We start from the raw sequence: 18,334 nt of genomic DNA on the forward strand, positions 1-18,334 counted from the left end.
GGCAGTATTTGTCAAGTGGAATGGATTTGACTGGGCAGTGCAGCAAAATGCTTAAGTTCTGCAGTGTTTTTTGTTTTGCGTTGTTTTTTAGAGACGCAGTCACGCTATGTTGCCCAGGCTGGAGTGCAATGGCTGTTTGCAGGCATGATCATAGCGCACTGCAGCCTGGAACTCCTGCTCAAGATATCCCCCTTGGCCTTAGCTGGCCTCAGCTTCCCAAGAAGCTGGGACTATAGGTGTGACACCTCGCTGGTTTACTCATTTTTCTGTTGAGGTATTGCTGTGTGCTTCCTACTTTTACTATGCTATTTATACTTAACATAGTAGGTGCTGAATAAATACTAGTTAGTATCCTGGCTGGTCCAATAATCAGTAAAAACTGATCTCTGAATATGAAGCTGCTTGAGACCAGGCCCTTGCCCCAGTGCTCAGATATCCACAGGTTGCTGTGGAGGCCAATCTGCCCAACCTGGAGTTCCAGAAAGGTCTGGGGATGTGTGTTGAGTGAGTCACAGCCAAACCAAGAAAGGTGGAGGTGGCGGGGTAGGGAGGCGTTGCTGCAGAAGAAACAGGTCAGTGAATGCACAGATCTCTGAGTCAGCAAACTGAATGAGTGAATCGCAAGAAGGTATCGGGGTTGTCATACTTGTTGGGCTAGTCATGTAACCTCCAGAATCTCCATTTCCTTATCTGTAAAAATAAATAAATACTGTCTACTTATTTGCGATTATGTGAAGATTCAATAAGGTAATATTTGTAAATATTCGCATTTGTACTTGGCATATCAACTGGCACAAAGTAAGCATTCAATGTTAGCCACCGTTACCATTACGCTTTCATACTTTTTATTTTTGAGATGGAATCTCGCTCTGTCGCCCTGGCTGGAATACAGTGGCGCAATCTTGGCTCACCGCAACCTCTGCCTCCCGGGTTCAAGCGATTCTCCTGCCTCAGCCTCCTGAGTAGCTGGGATTTCAGGAGCGCGCTACCAAGCCTGGCTAATTTTTTTGCATTTTTAGTAGAGACGGGGTTTCACCATGTTGGTCAGGCTGGTCTTGAACTCCTGATCTGATGATCCGCCTGCATCGGCCTCCCAAAGTGGGCGCGTGAGCCACCGCGCCCAGCCTACGCTTTCATAATTTAATACCTTATAATAATTATGAACAGTGTCATTCCACGAATAATTTATTCCCTGGTCGTTGACTGCGAACGAGGTTGACAAAGATTCATAAACAACTGCTTCAGTCCCAAAGGCGTTTCAGACAAGGTCAGGGCCGGCTTCACAATCCGAGACAAGCGGCGGCGTGACGTCCCCACGTCCGGTCCCGCCCGGGAGGATCTGCGCAGAGCCGCGCTCCCAGGGTCACGTGAGTCGCAGCCCCGCCTGGACTGAGTGTGTCCCCAGCGGCTGCGGCAGCGGCGTCTGCGCCTGCGCCTGCGCGGAGGCAAGCGCGCTCTGCGGCGCGGTCCGCGGTGGAGGCGGCGCGAACGGCCAGGGGGCGGCGGATGGCTTTGAGGGGCCCTGCGGGCTTGGGGCCCGGCTCTCGAAGGCCGTTGGACGAGGCAGTGGCAGGGGCCGTAGGGCGCGAGGCGCCGGCCCTTCTGGCGGCGGGAGGCGCGCCAGAGGACGATGAAGAGGACGATGGCCGTGGCCGGGGCCTGCTGCGCTGGGACGGCTTCTCCGCCTGGCTGCACTGCGTGTGTGTGGTGGGCTTCGACCTGGAGCTGGGCCAGGCCGTGGAGGTGAGGCCCGGCCCCGCCCTGTCTCCGCGCTCCGCCCCTGCGCCTGGGCTTCTGCAGCAAAGCCAAGCGCCCGCGGGCTGTCCGGCCTGGACCGCATCCGCCGCGCATCCGGGCGTGGCCAGTCTCCCCTCCGGCGCTCTTTCGGGCTGCAGTCCTACGGCACTTCCCGTGGGAGGATCTTGGGCTGCGGCTAGGGGTGAAAAGTTCTCTCTTAGGCCCTTCCTAAATACTTGTTGATGTTCATCCTATTCTTTCTTTCTTTCTTTTAAACCCAGAGCCACAGAACTAACTAAAAGGGTTAGTAGCACCCACCCGAGGAAGCCTGCAGGCAGGATGTTTGGTACTTTTTCAAGAACAATGCTCCATAACTAATGATGAACTCTAATAGCGGAACTTGCACAACCAATTTTTAAGGCTCAGGTTGTTTTGGTCATTTGTAGTAATTCATAGAGCTTTTCCCTCAGCCTGAGCCGAAATACTTATCTCAGCATACGTTTTCTCCCGTTCCTCCTTTTGTGCCTCATTTCTGGTTGGTTGGTTGGTTGGTTTTTTGAGACGGGGTTTTGCTGTTGTTGCCCAGGCTGGAGTGCAATGGCGCGATCTCGGCTCACCACAACCTCTGAATCCCGGGTTAGGCGATTCTCCCGCCTCAGCCTCCCGAGTAGCTGGGATTAGAGGCATGCGCCACCACACCCAGCTAATTTTGTATTTTTGGTAGAGACGGGGTTTCTCCATTTTGGTCAGGCTGGTCTCGAACTCCTGACTCAGTTGGTCTGCCCCCCTCGACCTCCCAAAGTGCTGGGATTACAGGCGTGAGCCATCGTGCCGGGCTTCATTTCTGTTATTTTTTTAAATGTTGCCTCTGGAACAGTTGGTGTGAAACTAATGTCAAGATGAATATAGGGAAAATCATTTGCTTGTGAATCCGTCAACTTTTCCATTCTTATTTATGGCCCCTTATCGAAAGACTTTAGAAACATCTATTCTTGACTTTAAGGTCTTTTTAGCATAAGGAATTGCTTGTTTTCATGTCTCCAAGAAAATCGTTATCAGAAGGGCGTTTGTTTAGATGTTTTTGTTTTTGGTATTGGTGACAGATTTCTATCTCATTCTGACTGTAGTGGCCTGGTTGACTAAGAAGACTGGCTAGGGGTGGTTTTTCTTAATGCGAAGCCACTGCTTTCGTATTCGGCCTGCCTTCTGGGTGTTTTAGTATAACACAGTTCAACATTAAGTTTCCACTAAGAACCAAGCATTATGTTAGTTGCGGAGCATACAAATAGGGTGTGCTCTAACCTATATTTGTAGATTGAGGCAACAATTTAGAGAACCAAGAATTAATCATAGTAGCTGATAAGGCCAAATGCAGTCCCTGGCACCTAGTGGCATTCTGTAAATACTTTTGATAGAATGGGTGAATATGTGAGCAATTCTTTTATCCTATTAAAGTAAGAAAAACAGTTCCCAAAGATTTTGAATAAAAGATTTATAAGCCATTTATTATTCACCTTGCCATGTTAACCTGAAGTTATATGTACAGCAAGATACAATTTAACCAGAAAGCTTAAGAATGGGTTGTTGTAGTTGTGTTTTTAAATAGCTAAAGGAGATCCTTTTGGATTCTTATTATTTGGGACATTCTTTATGAATATTTTTGACCAGATAGACAGAAAACAGTGCTGCAAAAATGTGAATTATTAAAGGACTTATTTTGAATTTCATTTTCCATAATGTACGCCACTGTATAGAGTTTTTTAGGTCAGGAGTTCTTAACCTTTTGCTTCCTGGATCTTTTAAAAATACAAACATTGTGAACTTTCCACTAGGAAAAGGCTGAGTAAATGAAATCATGTATGTGGTTCCATGGACTGTCTGGGTTTATCCATGGACCTTCTGTTCCATTGTCCCCACATTAAGAATCACTGGTTTTAGAAGGTGTAGGATGAGGGTGGGGAAGAATCTCTAATAAAGGAAGGTCGAGGCTGCAGTGAGCCATATTCGTGCCACTGCACTCAAGCCTGGGTGACAGATCGAGACACTGTCCCCCAAAAAACCCCTAACAAAACCCAGACTGTAAAGCTGGGCTGCCTAGGTTAGAATCCGGGTGACTTTGGGCAAGTTACTTAGCTTGTTTGAGTCTCACATTCTTCTTTATAACAGGATAACAATACCTATATCATGGCATTGTTGTGAGGATTAGGTAATTTAATGTTTGTAAAGCATTTGGAGCAGTTCCTAGGACACAGTAAGATGTATTTAAGGCTTCATTTGAGAAGCATTGATTTTCTAGAAATTTCCTTCTTTTTTTTTTTTTTTTGAGGTGGAGTCTCACCCTGTCACCCAGGCTGGAGGGCAATGGCACAATCTTGGCTTACTGCAACCTCCGCGTCCCGTGTTGAAATGACTCTCTTGCCTCCGCCTCCTGAGTAACTGGGTTTACGGGAACCTGCCATCATGCCTGGCTAAGTTTTATTTTATTTATTTATTTATTTATTTTTGAGACAAAGTCTTGCTCTGTCGCCCAGGCTGGAGTGCAGTGGCCGGATCTTGGCTCACTGCAAGCTCCGCCTCCCGGGTTCACGCCATTCTCCTGCCTCAGCCTCCTGAGTAGCTGGGACTACAGGCGCCCGCCACCTCGCGCGGCTAGTTTTTTGTATTTTTTAGTAGAGACGGGGTTTTACTGTGTTAGCCAGGATGGTCTTGATCTCCTGACCTCGTGATCCACCCGTCTCAGCCTCCCAAAGTGCTGGGATTACAGGCCTGAGCCACCGCGCCCGGCCAGTTTTATATTTTTGTAGAGACAGAGTTTCACCATATTGGCCAGGCTGGTCTTGAACTCCTGGCCTCAGGTGATCTGCCTGTCTCGGCCTCCAAAGTGCTGAAATTACAGGGGTGAGCCACCACACCCGGCTGAAATTTACTTTTTTTTTTTTTTTTTTTGAGACAGAGTCTCACTCTGTTGCCCAGGCTGGAGTGCAGTGGCCGGATCTCAGCTCACTGCAAGCTCCACCTCCCGGGTTCACGCCATTCTCCTGCCTCAGCCTCCTGAGTAGCTGGGACTACAGGTGCCCGCCACCTCGCCCGGCTAGTTTTTTGCATTTTTTTAGTAGAGACGGGGTTTCATCGGGTTAGCCAGGATGGTCTCGATCTTCTGACCTCGTGATCCGCCCGTCTCGGCCTCCCAAAGTGCTGGGATTACAGGCTTGAGCCACCGCGCGTGGCCTGAAATTTCCTTTTTAAGTGAAGAGAACCCCTGACTTGGGAAGTGGGTCCTCAGTTTTCTCACTTGTAAAATGAAATTGAGGTACTAGAATCAATACCTTTTTTTAGTAGGGAACTTTGTTCCCTGTGTAAATAGATATCTAATCTGGAACCTTAATGACTAATCTTGTTGAAATGGGGCTTGTGTGTGTATCTTTGTCTACAACAGAAACTAATTTAAGCTACCTCAAGCAGTAAAGGGGAACTTACTGTAAGGACACAGAACTTAAATACCTGTTTCCAGCGATTTAAGACATAAACATAGTGGGGCTTCAGAAAATGGCTAGAGTTCAGAATCAGGGAATCCTCTTGGTTTTGCTCTTTTTTGTGTGTGCAGATCTTGCTTATATTTCATGCTCTCTGCAAACTGCCTTCTTCCTCTTCTCTGATTTTTTTTTTTTTTTTTTTGAGACGGAGTCTCGCTCTGCCGCCCAGGCTGGAGTGCAATGGCCGGATCTCAGCTCACTGCAAGCTCCGCCTCCTGGGTTCACGCCATTCTCCCGCCTCAGCCTCCCGAGTAGCTGGGACTACAGGCGCCCGCCACCTCGCCCGGCTAATTTTTTGTATTTTTTAGTAGAGACGGGGTTTCACCGTGTTAGCCAGCATGGTCTTGATCTCCTGACCTCGTGATCCGCCCATCTCGGCCTCCCAAAGTGCTGGGATTACAGGCTTGAGCCACCGCGCCCGGCCTGATTTTTTTTTTTTAAGGCAGAGTCTAACTTTGTCCCCCAGCCTGGAGTGCAGTGGCGTAATTTCGGCTCACTGCAACCTCCACCTTCCAGGTTCAAGTGATTCTCCTGCCTCAGCCTCCCAAGTAGCTGGGACTACAGGCGCATGCCACCACACCCAGTTAATTTTTGTATTTTTTTTTTTTTTTTTTAGTAGAGACAGGATTTCATCATGTTGGCCAGGCTGGTCTTGAACTCCTGACTTCGGTGACAGCCCTGCCTCAGCCTCCCAAAGTGCTGGGATTACAGGTGTGAGCCACTGTGCCTGGCTTTTTTTTTTTTTTTTTCCTTAGAGACATGGTCTGGCTCAGACTGGAGTGCAGTGGCATGATCATAACTCACTACAGCCTCAAACTCCTAAACTCGAGGGATCCTCCTGGGTATCTAGGACTACAGACATGCACCGCTACACCCGGCTCTTTTTAAATTTTTTTGTGGAGACGAGGTCTTGCTATTTTGCCCAGGCTGGTCTCAAACTTCTGGCCTCAAATTATCCTGCTGCCTCTGCCTTCCAAAGTACTGAGATTATAGGTGGTGAGCCACCAGGCCCAGTCCTTCTCTGATCTTTAAGATGAGAAGTTAACGTTTTTAGCCACTTCAGTGAAAACAGTGAATCTTTAACTCTCTTCCAAAGCCAGAGGAAGATAATCTGGCCTGGTTTGGGGCAGGTTCCCATTCTGATACAGTTGGCTAAAGCTCTGAATGGAACGGGGAGTGTTTCACCTTGCATAAAATGTCTTTTAAGGCCCTGTCCTAAGTGAAGGAGGTTAAGGAGGTCTTTGAGCTAGAAAGTAACTGAACAAGGTGTTGACTGTAGTGGGTGTGCTGAGCTGCTTTTCACCTGAAGTGGCTGTGGAGGCATTACCACAGAATCAAAGTGTCCTCTGGAACAAGGGTTGAAACCTCCTGGGTTTGATATACTGTACCTCACTTTTAGCTTTGAAATTACCAATATTTAGTAAAGCCTTAATTATCTGAATACAGAATTACCTTATTTATTCAAGTTTTTTTTTTTTCCTGAGTGAATAATAACATACTCATTGCTGAAAACTTGGCAAGTAAAGAAATTATAAACATTAGGCCAGGCGTGGCGGCTCACGCCTGTAATCCCAGCACTTTGGGAGGCCAAGGCAGGCAGATCGCGAGGTCAAGAGATCGAGACCACCCTGGCCAACATGGTGAAACACCGTCTACTAAAAATACAAAAATCAGCTAGGCATAGTGGCATATGCCTGTAGTCCCAGCTACTTAGGAGGCTGAGGCAGGAGAATCGCTTGAACCTGGGAGGCGGAGGTTGCAATGAGATCGCACCGCTGCACTCCTGCCTGGCAGTAGAGTGAGACTTTGTCTCAAAAAAAAAAAAAAAGACAAGAAATTATAAACACTAGAAAATATCACTCTTAATTCTACTAAGAGGCAACTGCTATTAATATTTGGCATTTTTGTTAATGCTTTTTTCCTTGTATAATTTTGTATCTGTCAAGGATTAATTTGATTGTTAGGAACAGAAACCTCAAATAAAGTTAAGTAAAGGTACAGTGATTATAAGGATTCCAGGCAGTCTTTTGGAATCCAAGTGTGTGGGAAGCAGGGATGAACTTGTGGGATTTGGAAAGCCCCAGGCTTTTGCCTTTGTCTCTGGAGCTGTGTTTTTTTTTTTTGTCTTTGCTCTTTGCATGTCTTTTCCATTCTCCATGCTGAAGCTGGTTTGTGCTGCAGTGGCCTCAGTTTCTGCTCCCCCATTACTCTGCTTGACTTTGGGTTTCCATGGTACTGATTTTAGCCAAACTCTTTTTCTGGAATGAGGCTGAAGCTTAATACTGGAGTATCTGATTGGCTCAGCATGGGACAGGTGTCCCATTTTGTTCACTTGTGGTTAGGAGACAAGGTTTCGGTAGCAGTAGCAGTCACTTAGGCTCACCCCTGCAATAGGAGGGACACTTCCAAAGCATAGTCTGGGCGGCAGTCTCCTAAACATGTCTACTGAGAGTCTGCTTTTATTCATAAATATTCTCATAAACAGTTTTTGAGATCATTAGACTCTTCATAAGCCAAGTACGGTGGCTCATGCCTGTGATACCAGCACTTTGGGAGGCTGAGGTGGGTGGATCACTTGAAGTCAGGACTTCAAGACCACTGTAGCCAACATGTCTCTACTTAAAAAATACAAAAATTAGCCAGCTTGGTGGCACATTCCTGTAATCCCAGCTACTCAGGAGACTGAGGCAGGAGAATCACTTGAACCTGGGAGACAGAGGTTGCAGTGAACTGAGATTGTACTCCTGCCTGGGCAACAGAGCAAGACTTTGTCTCAAAAAAAAAAAAAACGCCAAAAAACAAAAAACTCTTCATAAATATGATTTTACAAAGCAGACGTTCTTTTCTTTTCTTTTCTTTCTTCTTTTTTTTTTTGAGATGGTCTTACTCTGTCACCCAGGCTGGAGTGCAGTGATGCAATCATGGCTTACTGAAGCCTTGAACTCCCGGCGCAGGTGATCCTTCTGTCTCACCTTCCCCGGTAGCTGATACTGCAGGCGTATGCTTATGCACCAGACTAATTTTTAAATTTTTTGTAGAGATGGGGTCTTGCTTTGTTGTCCAGACTGGTCTCAAATTCCTGGCTTCAAGGGATCCTCCTGCCTCCACCTCCTAAAGTGCTAGCATTACAGGCGTGAGCCACTGCACCTGGCTGTCAGCCTGTCCTTTGAAACTTTGAAGCCAGATACTCACTTTTCTCTAGCTATGAAAGTCTTAGAGGGCATAGTCTTCCAATAGAAGACTGTTTCATCTACAATGAAAATCTGTTATTTAGTGTAGCCACCTTCATCATTCCTCTTAGATTTTCTGGATGACTTGCTGCAGCTCTCTATCAGTCCTTGCGGCTTCACCTTGCACTTTTATGTTATGGAGACAGCTTCTTTCCTTAAACCTCATGAACCAACTTTGGCTAGCTTCCAACTTTTCTTCTGCAGCTTCCTCACCTCTCTCAGCCGTAACAGAATTGAAAAACAGAATTGAAAAGAGTTAGGCTCTTGTTCTGAATTAGGCTTCTGGCTTAGGGAATGTTGTAGCTGGTTTGCTCTTCTATCCAGACCACTCAGACTTTCTCCACATCAGCAGTAAGGTTGTTTCACTTTCTTATTCATGTGTTCACTGGAGTAGCACTTTTAATTTCCTTCAAGAACTTTTCCTTTGGCTGGGTGTGGTGGCTCAGGCCTGTAATCTCATCATTTTGGGAGGCTGAGGCAGTAGGATTCCTTGAGCCCAGGAGTTCGAAACCAGACTGGGCAACATGGTGAGATCCTGTTGCATAAAAAAAAGAAAGAAAAAAAGAACTTTTCCTTTGCATTCACAAGTTGGCTCTTTGGTCCAAGAGGCCTAGCTTTTGGCCTATCTCAGCTTTTGACATGCCTACCTCATTAAACTTAAATCGTTTCTAGCTTTTGATTTAAAGTGAGAGATGTGTGACTCATCCTTTTACTTGAACACTTAGAGGCCATTATAGAGTTATTCATTGCCCCAATTGCAATATTGTTGTATCTTACGGAATAGGGAGGCCTGAGGAGAGGGAGAGAGATGGGGTAATGGCTGGTCAGTGGAACTGTGAGAATACATGTATTTATTGATTAAATTTGCCATCTTATATGGGCATGGTTTGTGGTGCCCCAAAACAATTACAATAGTAACATCAAAGATAACTTATCACAGACCACTGTAACAGATACAATAGTAACAAAAAAGGTTGAAATATTGTGAGAATTACCAAAATGTAACACAGAGACACAAAGTGAACACATTGTTGGAAAAATGATGCTGATAAACTTGCTTAATGTAGGCTTGCCACAAACCTGTAATTTGTAGAAACTAGTAACTGCAAAGCACAATAAAATGATGCACAATAAAACAAGGTATGCCTATATTAATAAAAGGAGAAGGAGGAGTGGTATTGGAAGGCAACAAGCGTTTACTGCCTTACCTGAGAACAGTTATAATCTTATGTAATCAAATATTTATTTTGAAATATTTCTAAGCTTGGGTTTTAGGATATAAACTTTAGTAACTTTGAGCTCATTGAGAGCCAAGGGTATATGTGCCTAAAAATTCTACACCATTATGTAACTTTGAAATAAAGGATTATGTTCTGTTTTACCTGGGATATGGAAATATCTGTTAATGCTTGTTGAAAATAAGGCTAAACATTTATATCTTGGTAAATTTAAGCTAGTTTTGTATCATTGGGATTCTATTTGAGTTATTTTGTTTTTCTTATTATAAGAATCATCTGGAGCATTTATTACATATGAGGATTCTGGGGCTCACCCATCTGCTTAATCAGAATCAGTTCCAGATGATCATTATGTGTAGGCATGTTTGGAGTATGTTTTTGAATTTTCTCTTTACATATGCTTTTCTGTTTTTCTTGTAAACCAGCTGTTGTCAAAATGTGGTCTGAGGACTTCTGGGCATCTCTGAGACCATTTCAGGAGATTTGTAGGATGTTTTCTTTTCTTTTTTCTTTTCTTTTCTTTTTGAGACAGAGTCTCGCTCTGTTGCTCAGGCTGGAGTGCAGTGGCCCAATCTCGGCTCACTGCAACTCTGCCTCCCGGATTCAAGCAATTCTCCTGCCTCAGCCTCTTGAGTAGCTGGGATTACAGGTGCGTGCCACCACGCCTGGCTAATTTTTGTATTTTTAGTAGAGACGGGGTTTCACCATGTTGGTCAGGCTGGTCTCAAACTCCTGACCTCGTGATCCACCCGCCTCGGCCTCCCAAAGTGCTGGGATTACAGGCGTGAGCCACTGCGCCCGGCCAGGATGTTTTCAAACTATGTGTGGCTTTTCTTCATGTTCTTCAACCAGAACAACATATTGTAATAGAATGAACATAGAATGATTCTGCCAAGAGCAAACATTAAAGAAAAACAAATTTTTTAAAAAAGGAATGAACGTCGAAGCAGATATGAGAATCGAGTTATTTCTATTAAATCAGACATTAAAGATATTTGCAAACGTGTAAATGATGCCATCTTCTCAGTAAAGTTTTTGTTTTATTTAGGAATATAGGTGGTTTTTTCCTAAACATTCAAAATCTGAAACGCTCCAAAACCTGAAACTTTCTGAGTACTGATGTGATACTTAAAGGAAATGCTCATTGGAGCATTTTGGATTTCAGGTTGTTGGATTTGGGATGTCCAACTGAGTAAGTATAATTCAGATATTCTAGAATCTGAAAAGATCTGAAATCCAAAACACTTCTGATCCCACCAAGCATTTTGGATAAGGAATACTCAACCTGAATATAGTTACTTTTCATGAAAATTGAATATGTTAATGAGTATAGGTTATTATTTTAAAATAACAATTTTTTTAAATGATCACTTTTAGTTTCTACAATGGTGAGTGTTGATAGACGTAACCCATATAAACAAGAGTTCTAGGCCGGACATGGTGGCTCACGCTTGTAATCCCAGCTCTTTAGGAGGCCGAGGCAGGTGGATCTCCTGAGGTCAGGAGTTCATGACTAGCTTGGCCAACATGGTGAAACCCATCTGTACTAAAAATACCAAAAAAAAATTAGCCGGGCGTGATGGCGCATACATGTAATCCCAGCTACTGGGGAGGCTAAGGCAGGAGAATCACTTGAACCGGGGAGGTGGAGGTTGCAGTGAGCTGAGACTGTGCCATTGCACTCCAGCCTAGGCAACAAGAATGAAACTCTGTCTCAAAAAATGAAACGAAATACCAACAGGAGTTCTTTGGGAGCCTCAGTACATTTTAAGAGTATAAAGGGATGTTGGAAACAAAAAGTTTGACAGTTGCAGTTTTACACTCTCTGGCTTGAGATGCTTTGATTAGTTGACTTGTGGGAGGTAGGCTAAAGTAGTAAAGTGAATTGTAAAGTCAGACCAGGGCTGGCATCCTGGTTTGAGTACTTACTAGATGTATTATTTTGATGAAGTCACTCACTCTGTATACTTCATCTCCTCTGGTATAAACAGGAACCAACTTCACAGAGTTCCCATAAGAGTTAAATCAAGTGTGCAAGGCGCTAAGCACAGTGCCTGGCACACATCAGGGGCTCAGCAACTTCAGGCTCTGTTGTGGTTGACAGGCTTTGAAGGTTGTGGATTCGCACAGAAGATGCAAAACTATGGGCCCAGTTGTTTCTTTGATTGTTCTATGACTTTAAACAGAAAATTTACTTTAAAGAGAAACTTTATTTGTATATCTCATTTCTTTCTTTCTTTTTTTATTTTTTGAGACAGTGTCTCACTTTGTTGCCCAGGCTGGAGTGCAGTGGTGTGTGATCATGACTCACTGCAGTCTTGAACTTTTGGGTTCAAGTGATCCTCCCACCTCAGTTTCACAAGTAACTGGTACTCCAGGTGTGTGCCGCCATGCCCAAATAAATTGTTTTATTTTTGTGTCACCCAGTGTGATCTTGAACTCCTGGGCTCAAGGGATCCTCCTGCCTCCACCTCCCAGTGTTGAGATCCCAGGCGTGAGCCATTTTACTTAGCCTTATTTATTCCTTTCCGTCACTCTAATTATTAAGTAATATATAGATTTTATTTATTTGTTTGCAACAGGATCATGCTCTGTCACCAGGCTACAGTGCACTACAGCCTGGACCTCCCAGGCTCAAGCAGTTCTCTCACCTCAGCCTGTCAAGTAGCTGGACTACAGCCTGGCTACTTTTTTATTTTTTGTTTTTTTGTAGAGACAGGGTTTTGCTGTGTTGCCCAGACTGGTCTTGAACTCCTGGCCTCAAGTGATCTGCCTGCCTCAGCCTCCCACAGTCCACGTGCCTTAGTCTCCCAAAGTGCTAGGATTATAGGCATGAGCCACCATGCCCGGCTTTAGACTTTTTTTTTTGAAACAGAGTCTTGCTTTGTCACCCAGGCTAGAGTGCAGTGGCGCAATCTCAGCTCACTGCAACCTCTGTCTCCCGAGTTCCAGCGATTCTCCTGCCTCAACCTCCTGAATAGCTGGGATTACAGGCACGTGGCACCGCACCCAGCTAGTTTTTGTATTTTTAGTAGAGGCAGGGCTTCATCATATTGGTCAGGCTGGTCTCAAACTCCTGACCTCATGATCTGCCCACCTCAGCCTCACAAAGTGCTGGAATTACAGGCGTGAGCCACCGTGCCTGGCCCATAAACTCTTTTTTGAGATGGAGTCTTACCCTGTCACCCAGGCTGGAGTGCAGTGGCACAATCTTGGCTCACTGCAACCTCTGCCTCCTGGGTTCAAGCAATTGTCTACCTCAGCCTCCTGAGTAGCTGGGATTACAGGTGCCCACCACCACGCCCGGCTAATTTTTGTATTTTTAGTAGAAATGGGGTTTTACCATCTTGGCCAGGCTGGTCTTAAACTCCTAACCTCGTGATCCCCCCCTCCGCCTCCCAAAGTGCTGAGATTATAGGCATGAGCCACCGTGCCCAGCTAAACTCTTTTTAAATAAGGGAACTGAAACTTAAAAGAGGTGACTTGCCCTATATCACTTGCTTAGTAAGCCAGGATTTGAACCCCGGTCCTTTTGATTCTGAAGCCTAATTTCCCCCCACTATACTGTGTTATCCTGGGTACAAAATTAAGCTACTTTTGTTTACTATTTAGGGGAAACTGAAGCAAAGAAGACGTGAAATGCCAGTGGTAGCTTGAACTAAAATTCTTAAATTCTTGGTAGTAGTAGTTTACCTCATTTCTCAAAGTGTTCCTGTTTACATGCTAATACTAAATGTAATAATAGTACCTAGGGCTATTTTGTGAGTTGTATGAACTGCTTTTAGCATTTTTGTGATCTTTTAGTTGGCAAAATGCTTTACGATCCTGTGAAATGCACAGTAGACACTTGCTTCTGTTTGGACGAAAGAATAACTGAACTCAGACCAGTGTGACCTATGTCAATGACATAAAGTTAGATTTCCTGAATGTAGGTATTCTGACTGAAAGCAGTTTACAACCATGGGCAGATGAAGTGAGATGATAATTTTAATAGTTCTCATTTCTAGTGTATTGTGAGGATTGATTGATACAACACAGTGCCTGGCACAAGGAAAACACTTGATAAAGTTGGCAATTGTAATTATTTATTGAGTTTTTCTGAAATAATGAAATAGGTACTCTTTTGGTCTAGCTTATTTCAATTCTATCTGTATTACTCATTTAGTGAATTCCTGCCTAAGCTTAGAGTCCTTTATAAGTAATACAGGATCAGTATGAGGGTAGCATCACTAAATTTTTGTTGGTACCTATTATAGTAGGAGCACTGGGACTGTTTGCATAGGCCATAATAAGCACCTAACATGCACAAAGGTTTCTGTTATGTTAATCAGTAGATGAAGACATAAGAATCCTTGCTCTCCAGAATTTAACTAAAGAGACAAGTTGGCCAGGTGTGCTGGCTCATGCCTATAGGCCCAGCACTTTGGGAGGCTGAGGTGGGTGGATCACTTGAGTTCAGGAGTCCGAGACCAGCCTGGTCAACATGACGAAACTCCGTCTGTACTAAAAATACAAAAAAATTAGCCGAGTGGGGTGGTGCACACTTGGAATCCTAGTTACTTGAGTGGCTGAGGCAGGAGAATCGCTTGAACTTGGGAGGCGGAGGTTGCAATAAGCTGAGATCGTGCCACTGCTCTCCAGCCTAGGTGACAAAGCCAGACTCTATCTCAAAAACAAAACAAAACAAAACAAACTATATAGTCAGTGGTCCAGAGAGTAAGTGAAATTTTCTGGTGGAAGGTGAAAATTGATTTGAACCTTTAGGGCTGCGTAATTTAAAATTTCAGCTTATATAATTAAAAAATTATACACAATATTTATTGAGGAAAAATTACAGAAATTACAAAAAGAGGCAATAGGAATCACTTATTTCCCCTGCTGGGTGGAATTTGATAGGCAGATAAATGGTGAATCAGTTCCTAAGTGTGAGCAAGGGAAGAAGCAGGAAAGTTCAAAGCATCTTTAGAATTAATGAATATATTATGTACTGAAATATTATGATCTTCAAGATCTTAAGGAAAAAAGCAGTGTGTAAAGCAGTGAGAACAGAACAGAATGTAATTTTTTTGTTGTTGTTTTTTTTTTGGAGATGGAGTCTCACTCTTGTTGCCCAGGCTGGAGTGCAATGGCGCAATCTTGGCTCACCAAAACCTCCGCCTCCTGGGTTCAAGCAATTCTCCTGCCTCAGCCTCCCGCAGAATATAATTTATGTTAAGGAAAAGTACATACATAATTTTTCTTTGAAAGATACATAGGAAATTGTTTAGCAATGGTTATTGAAGGAAGAAAACCTCAAGCTCAATGGGAGAGAGACTATAATTATGATTTTATGCCTTTTTAAGGTTTGAATTATTGTGTCTACGTTTCCGTTTTTAAAAATTCAGGTATTCACATATAAAATTCACACTTTTAAAGTGTATAATTCATTGGTTTTGAGTTTTTCACAAGATGTGCAACTAACACCACTATCTAATTGCAGGACATTTTTCTTCACCCCAAAAAAACGCATACCCATTCCCCTTTTTCCCTGGCGCCTGGCAGCCCCTAATAAGCTTCTGTCAGTATGCTTTTCATGGGAGTGGAATCATATACGTTTGTCCATGTCGTAGTATGTATATATACTTTATTCCTCTTTATGGTTGAATAATATACCTTTGTATGGATATATCACATCTTGTTTATTCATGATTTAATGGAAATTTGGATTTTTTTTTTTTTTTTTAACAGAGTCTTGCTCTATTGCCCAGGCTGGAGCATAATAGCATGATCATAGTTCACTGTGGCATTGACCGCCTGGGCTCAAGCAACCCTCCTGCCTCAGCCTTCTGAGTAGCTGGGACTGCAAGTGCCTGCCACCATGCCTGGCTAATTTTTTTTTTTTTTTTTAGATGGAGTCTCGCTCTGTCGCCCAGGCTGGAGTGCAGTGGCGCGATCTCGGCTCACTGCAAGCTCTGCCTCCCGGGTTCACGCCATTCTCCTGCCTCAGCCTCCTGAGTAGCTGGGACTACAGGCACCCACCACCACGCCTGGCTAATTTTTATATTTTTAGTAGAGATGGGTTTCACTGTGTTAGCCAGGGTAGTCTCAATTTCCTGACCTCATGATCCGCCTGCCTTAGCCTCCCAAAGTGCTAGGATTACAAGTGTGAGCCACTGTGGCCTGGCTAATTTTTAACTTTTTTGAGGAGACAGAGTCTCACTATGTTGTCCAGGCTTGTTTTTACTTTTTGGCTGTTATGAATATTGCTACTATGAAAATTTGTGTACCAGTTTTTGTGTGAACATGTGTTTTCACTTTTCTTGGATATATACCTAGCATTGAAATTGCAGGGCTATACTGTAACTCTATATTGTAACTTCTTGAGAAACTGCCGAACTGTTTTCCACTACTGATACATGAGGGTTCCAATTTCTCTGCATCTTTGCCGACTCTTGTTATTGTCTGTCCTTTTGATTACAGGTGTCCTAGTGGGTATAGCCGTGTCTTATTGTGATTTTATTTGCATTTCCCTAGTAACTAATGCTAAACAGTGTTTTTTCATGTGCTTATTGGCCATTTTCATTTTTATTTTTTGGAGAAGTGTCTATTCACATTTGTGCTCATTTTAAAATTGGGTTATTTGTCGTCTTATTGTTATATTGTAGGAGTTCTTTATGTATTTTATATACCAGACCCTTATTATATTGTGTTTTAGCCTGTTCAGTCTTCTTACAAAATATCACAAACTGGGCAGCTTATAAACAATGTGTTTATTTCTCATAGCTCTGGAGGCTCGGAAGTCCAAGATCAAGGTACTGGCTGATGTGGGGTTTGGTGAGGGTACTTTTTCTGATGCATAGATGGCACCTTTTGGCAGTGTCTTTGCATGGTGGAGAGCTAGTTCTCGGGTCTCTTTTGTAAGAGCACTAATCCCAATCATGAGGGCTCTGCCCTCACGACCTGATCACCTCTCAAAGGTTTCACCTCCTAATACCACTGTCACCTTGGGGTTTTTGTTGTTATTGAAACAAGGTTTTAAATTTTGATGATATCCAATTTATTTATGTTTCGTTTTGTTGTTTGTGATTTTGGTGTCATATCTAAGAAACCATTGCCTAATTCAAGGTTGTGAAGATTTATTACTATGTTTTCTTCTAAGAGTTATATCGATTTCGCTCTTACATTTAGGCCTTTGATCCACTTTGAACTCAAAGTTGACTATTGTATATGCTGTGAATTAGAGCTTTTTTTTTTTAACTTTATTTTGAGATTAGGTAAGAGTTATAAAAGTAACTTACTCAACTTCACCTGAAGTTAACTTTTGTGCTTCGAAGAACACATAGTCCATTGTTCCCACTACTGCTGCTGCTGCTCTTCTAACAGGTCTAGTTTCTCACAAATTTCTGTCCATAATCCTGCTCAGCACCCTGTACCATCTCTATATCTCACCTTTCCTCCAGAGCTGCTGTTAGGCTGTCTGTTGCATTTGTAATTCCTGTAGCTCCTCACCAGTAGTGGCTGAGCTCCCGCCTTCCCAGCCTGTATTTTTGACTCATTCAAGGTTAAAAATTCTCCAGCAGCTTCTTAAATGTAGCCCACAATCCCTACATAGTCTTCTCTCTCCTTACTTCTTCAGGCTCACCTTGCCCCACTCCATCAGTGAGCAACAATGGACCATTGATGTGGAAGGTACACCCTCATGTTATGGAAGCAGAAACTGAGGCATAGACTGGCTAATGATTTCCCACAAGGACACATCTAATTAGGACCAAAACATGGTTTTGGTACCAGTACTGTACTTTCCATCCTTCCCCACTGCCTCTTAAGAGTTTGAAGATGCAGAGCTGTATTCATTTATTTTTGCCCAAAGTCAAGGTGAGTAAATGTGAATTTTAAAGACAATTTGGGCTTTAAAGAAAAAATTGAAGTGAAGAAGAGATGATAGGAAGAAACTGAAGATTTGGCTTAGGCTGGTAGAATGAGAAGTAACAACAACAGTGAAAAAGAAGGCCAAATGCTAATATTTTGTCTGTTGTCTTCTGTGAGGGCAGGTGGGAATATCTAGTTAACCGTGTTTCCTAGAAGCTAGAAAGGTAAAACAGTAGGATCTTTGCATATGGCAACCATACCAGTGCATCCTATTTTCATATATTTGTCTCGTCTTCCCACAAACCATCTGTATTAGTCTGCTATGGCTACTATAACAAAATACCAGACTGAGTGTCTTTTTGTTTTGTTTTGTTTTTGTTTTGAGACAGGGTCTTACTCTGTCACCCAGGGTGGAGTGCGGTGGCACCATGTGGGCTCACTGCAACCTCTACCTCATGGGTTCAAGCCATACTCGTGCCTCAGCTTCCTGAGTAGCTGTGATTACAGGTGTGTGCCACCATGCCCAGCTAATTTTTGTAATTTTAGTAGAGACAGGGTTTCACCATGTTGGCCAGACTGGTCACTGCTGGCCTCAAGTAATCTACCTGCCTCAGTCTCCCAAAGTGCTGGGATTACAGGCAAAAGCCACCGCATACCTGGCTTGGATGTCTTAAATAACAGAAATCTATTTCTCTTGGTTCTGGAGGCTGGGGGAAGTTTAAAATCAAGGTGCTTACCAATTTTGTTC

The 18,334-nt window shown here is 43.6% G+C and overlaps 1 protein-coding gene across 1 annotated transcript in view; it reads left to right on the plus strand.

The window, feature by feature from the left end:
* The first annotated feature begins 1,420 nt into the window (after positions 1 to 1,420).
* The window catches only part of DENND6A (DENN domain containing 6A), a 70,503-nt gene continuing 53,589 nt past the window's right edge, over positions 1,421 to 18,334 (plus strand). Inside the window, exon 1 of the mRNA XM_025377862.1 lies at positions 1,421 to 1,743. Within this exon, the coding sequence (XP_025233647.1) occupies positions 1,507 to 1,743 (237 nt within the window). The 5' untranslated portion in view covers positions 1,421 to 1,506. The remainder of the gene's footprint in view (positions 1,744 to 18,334) is intronic.

This window comes from Theropithecus gelada, chromosome 2 (assembly GCF_003255815.1).
Source record: "Theropithecus gelada isolate Dixy chromosome 2, Tgel_1.0, whole genome shotgun sequence".
Lineage (NCBI taxonomy): Eukaryota > Metazoa > Chordata > Mammalia > Primates > Cercopithecidae > Theropithecus > Theropithecus gelada.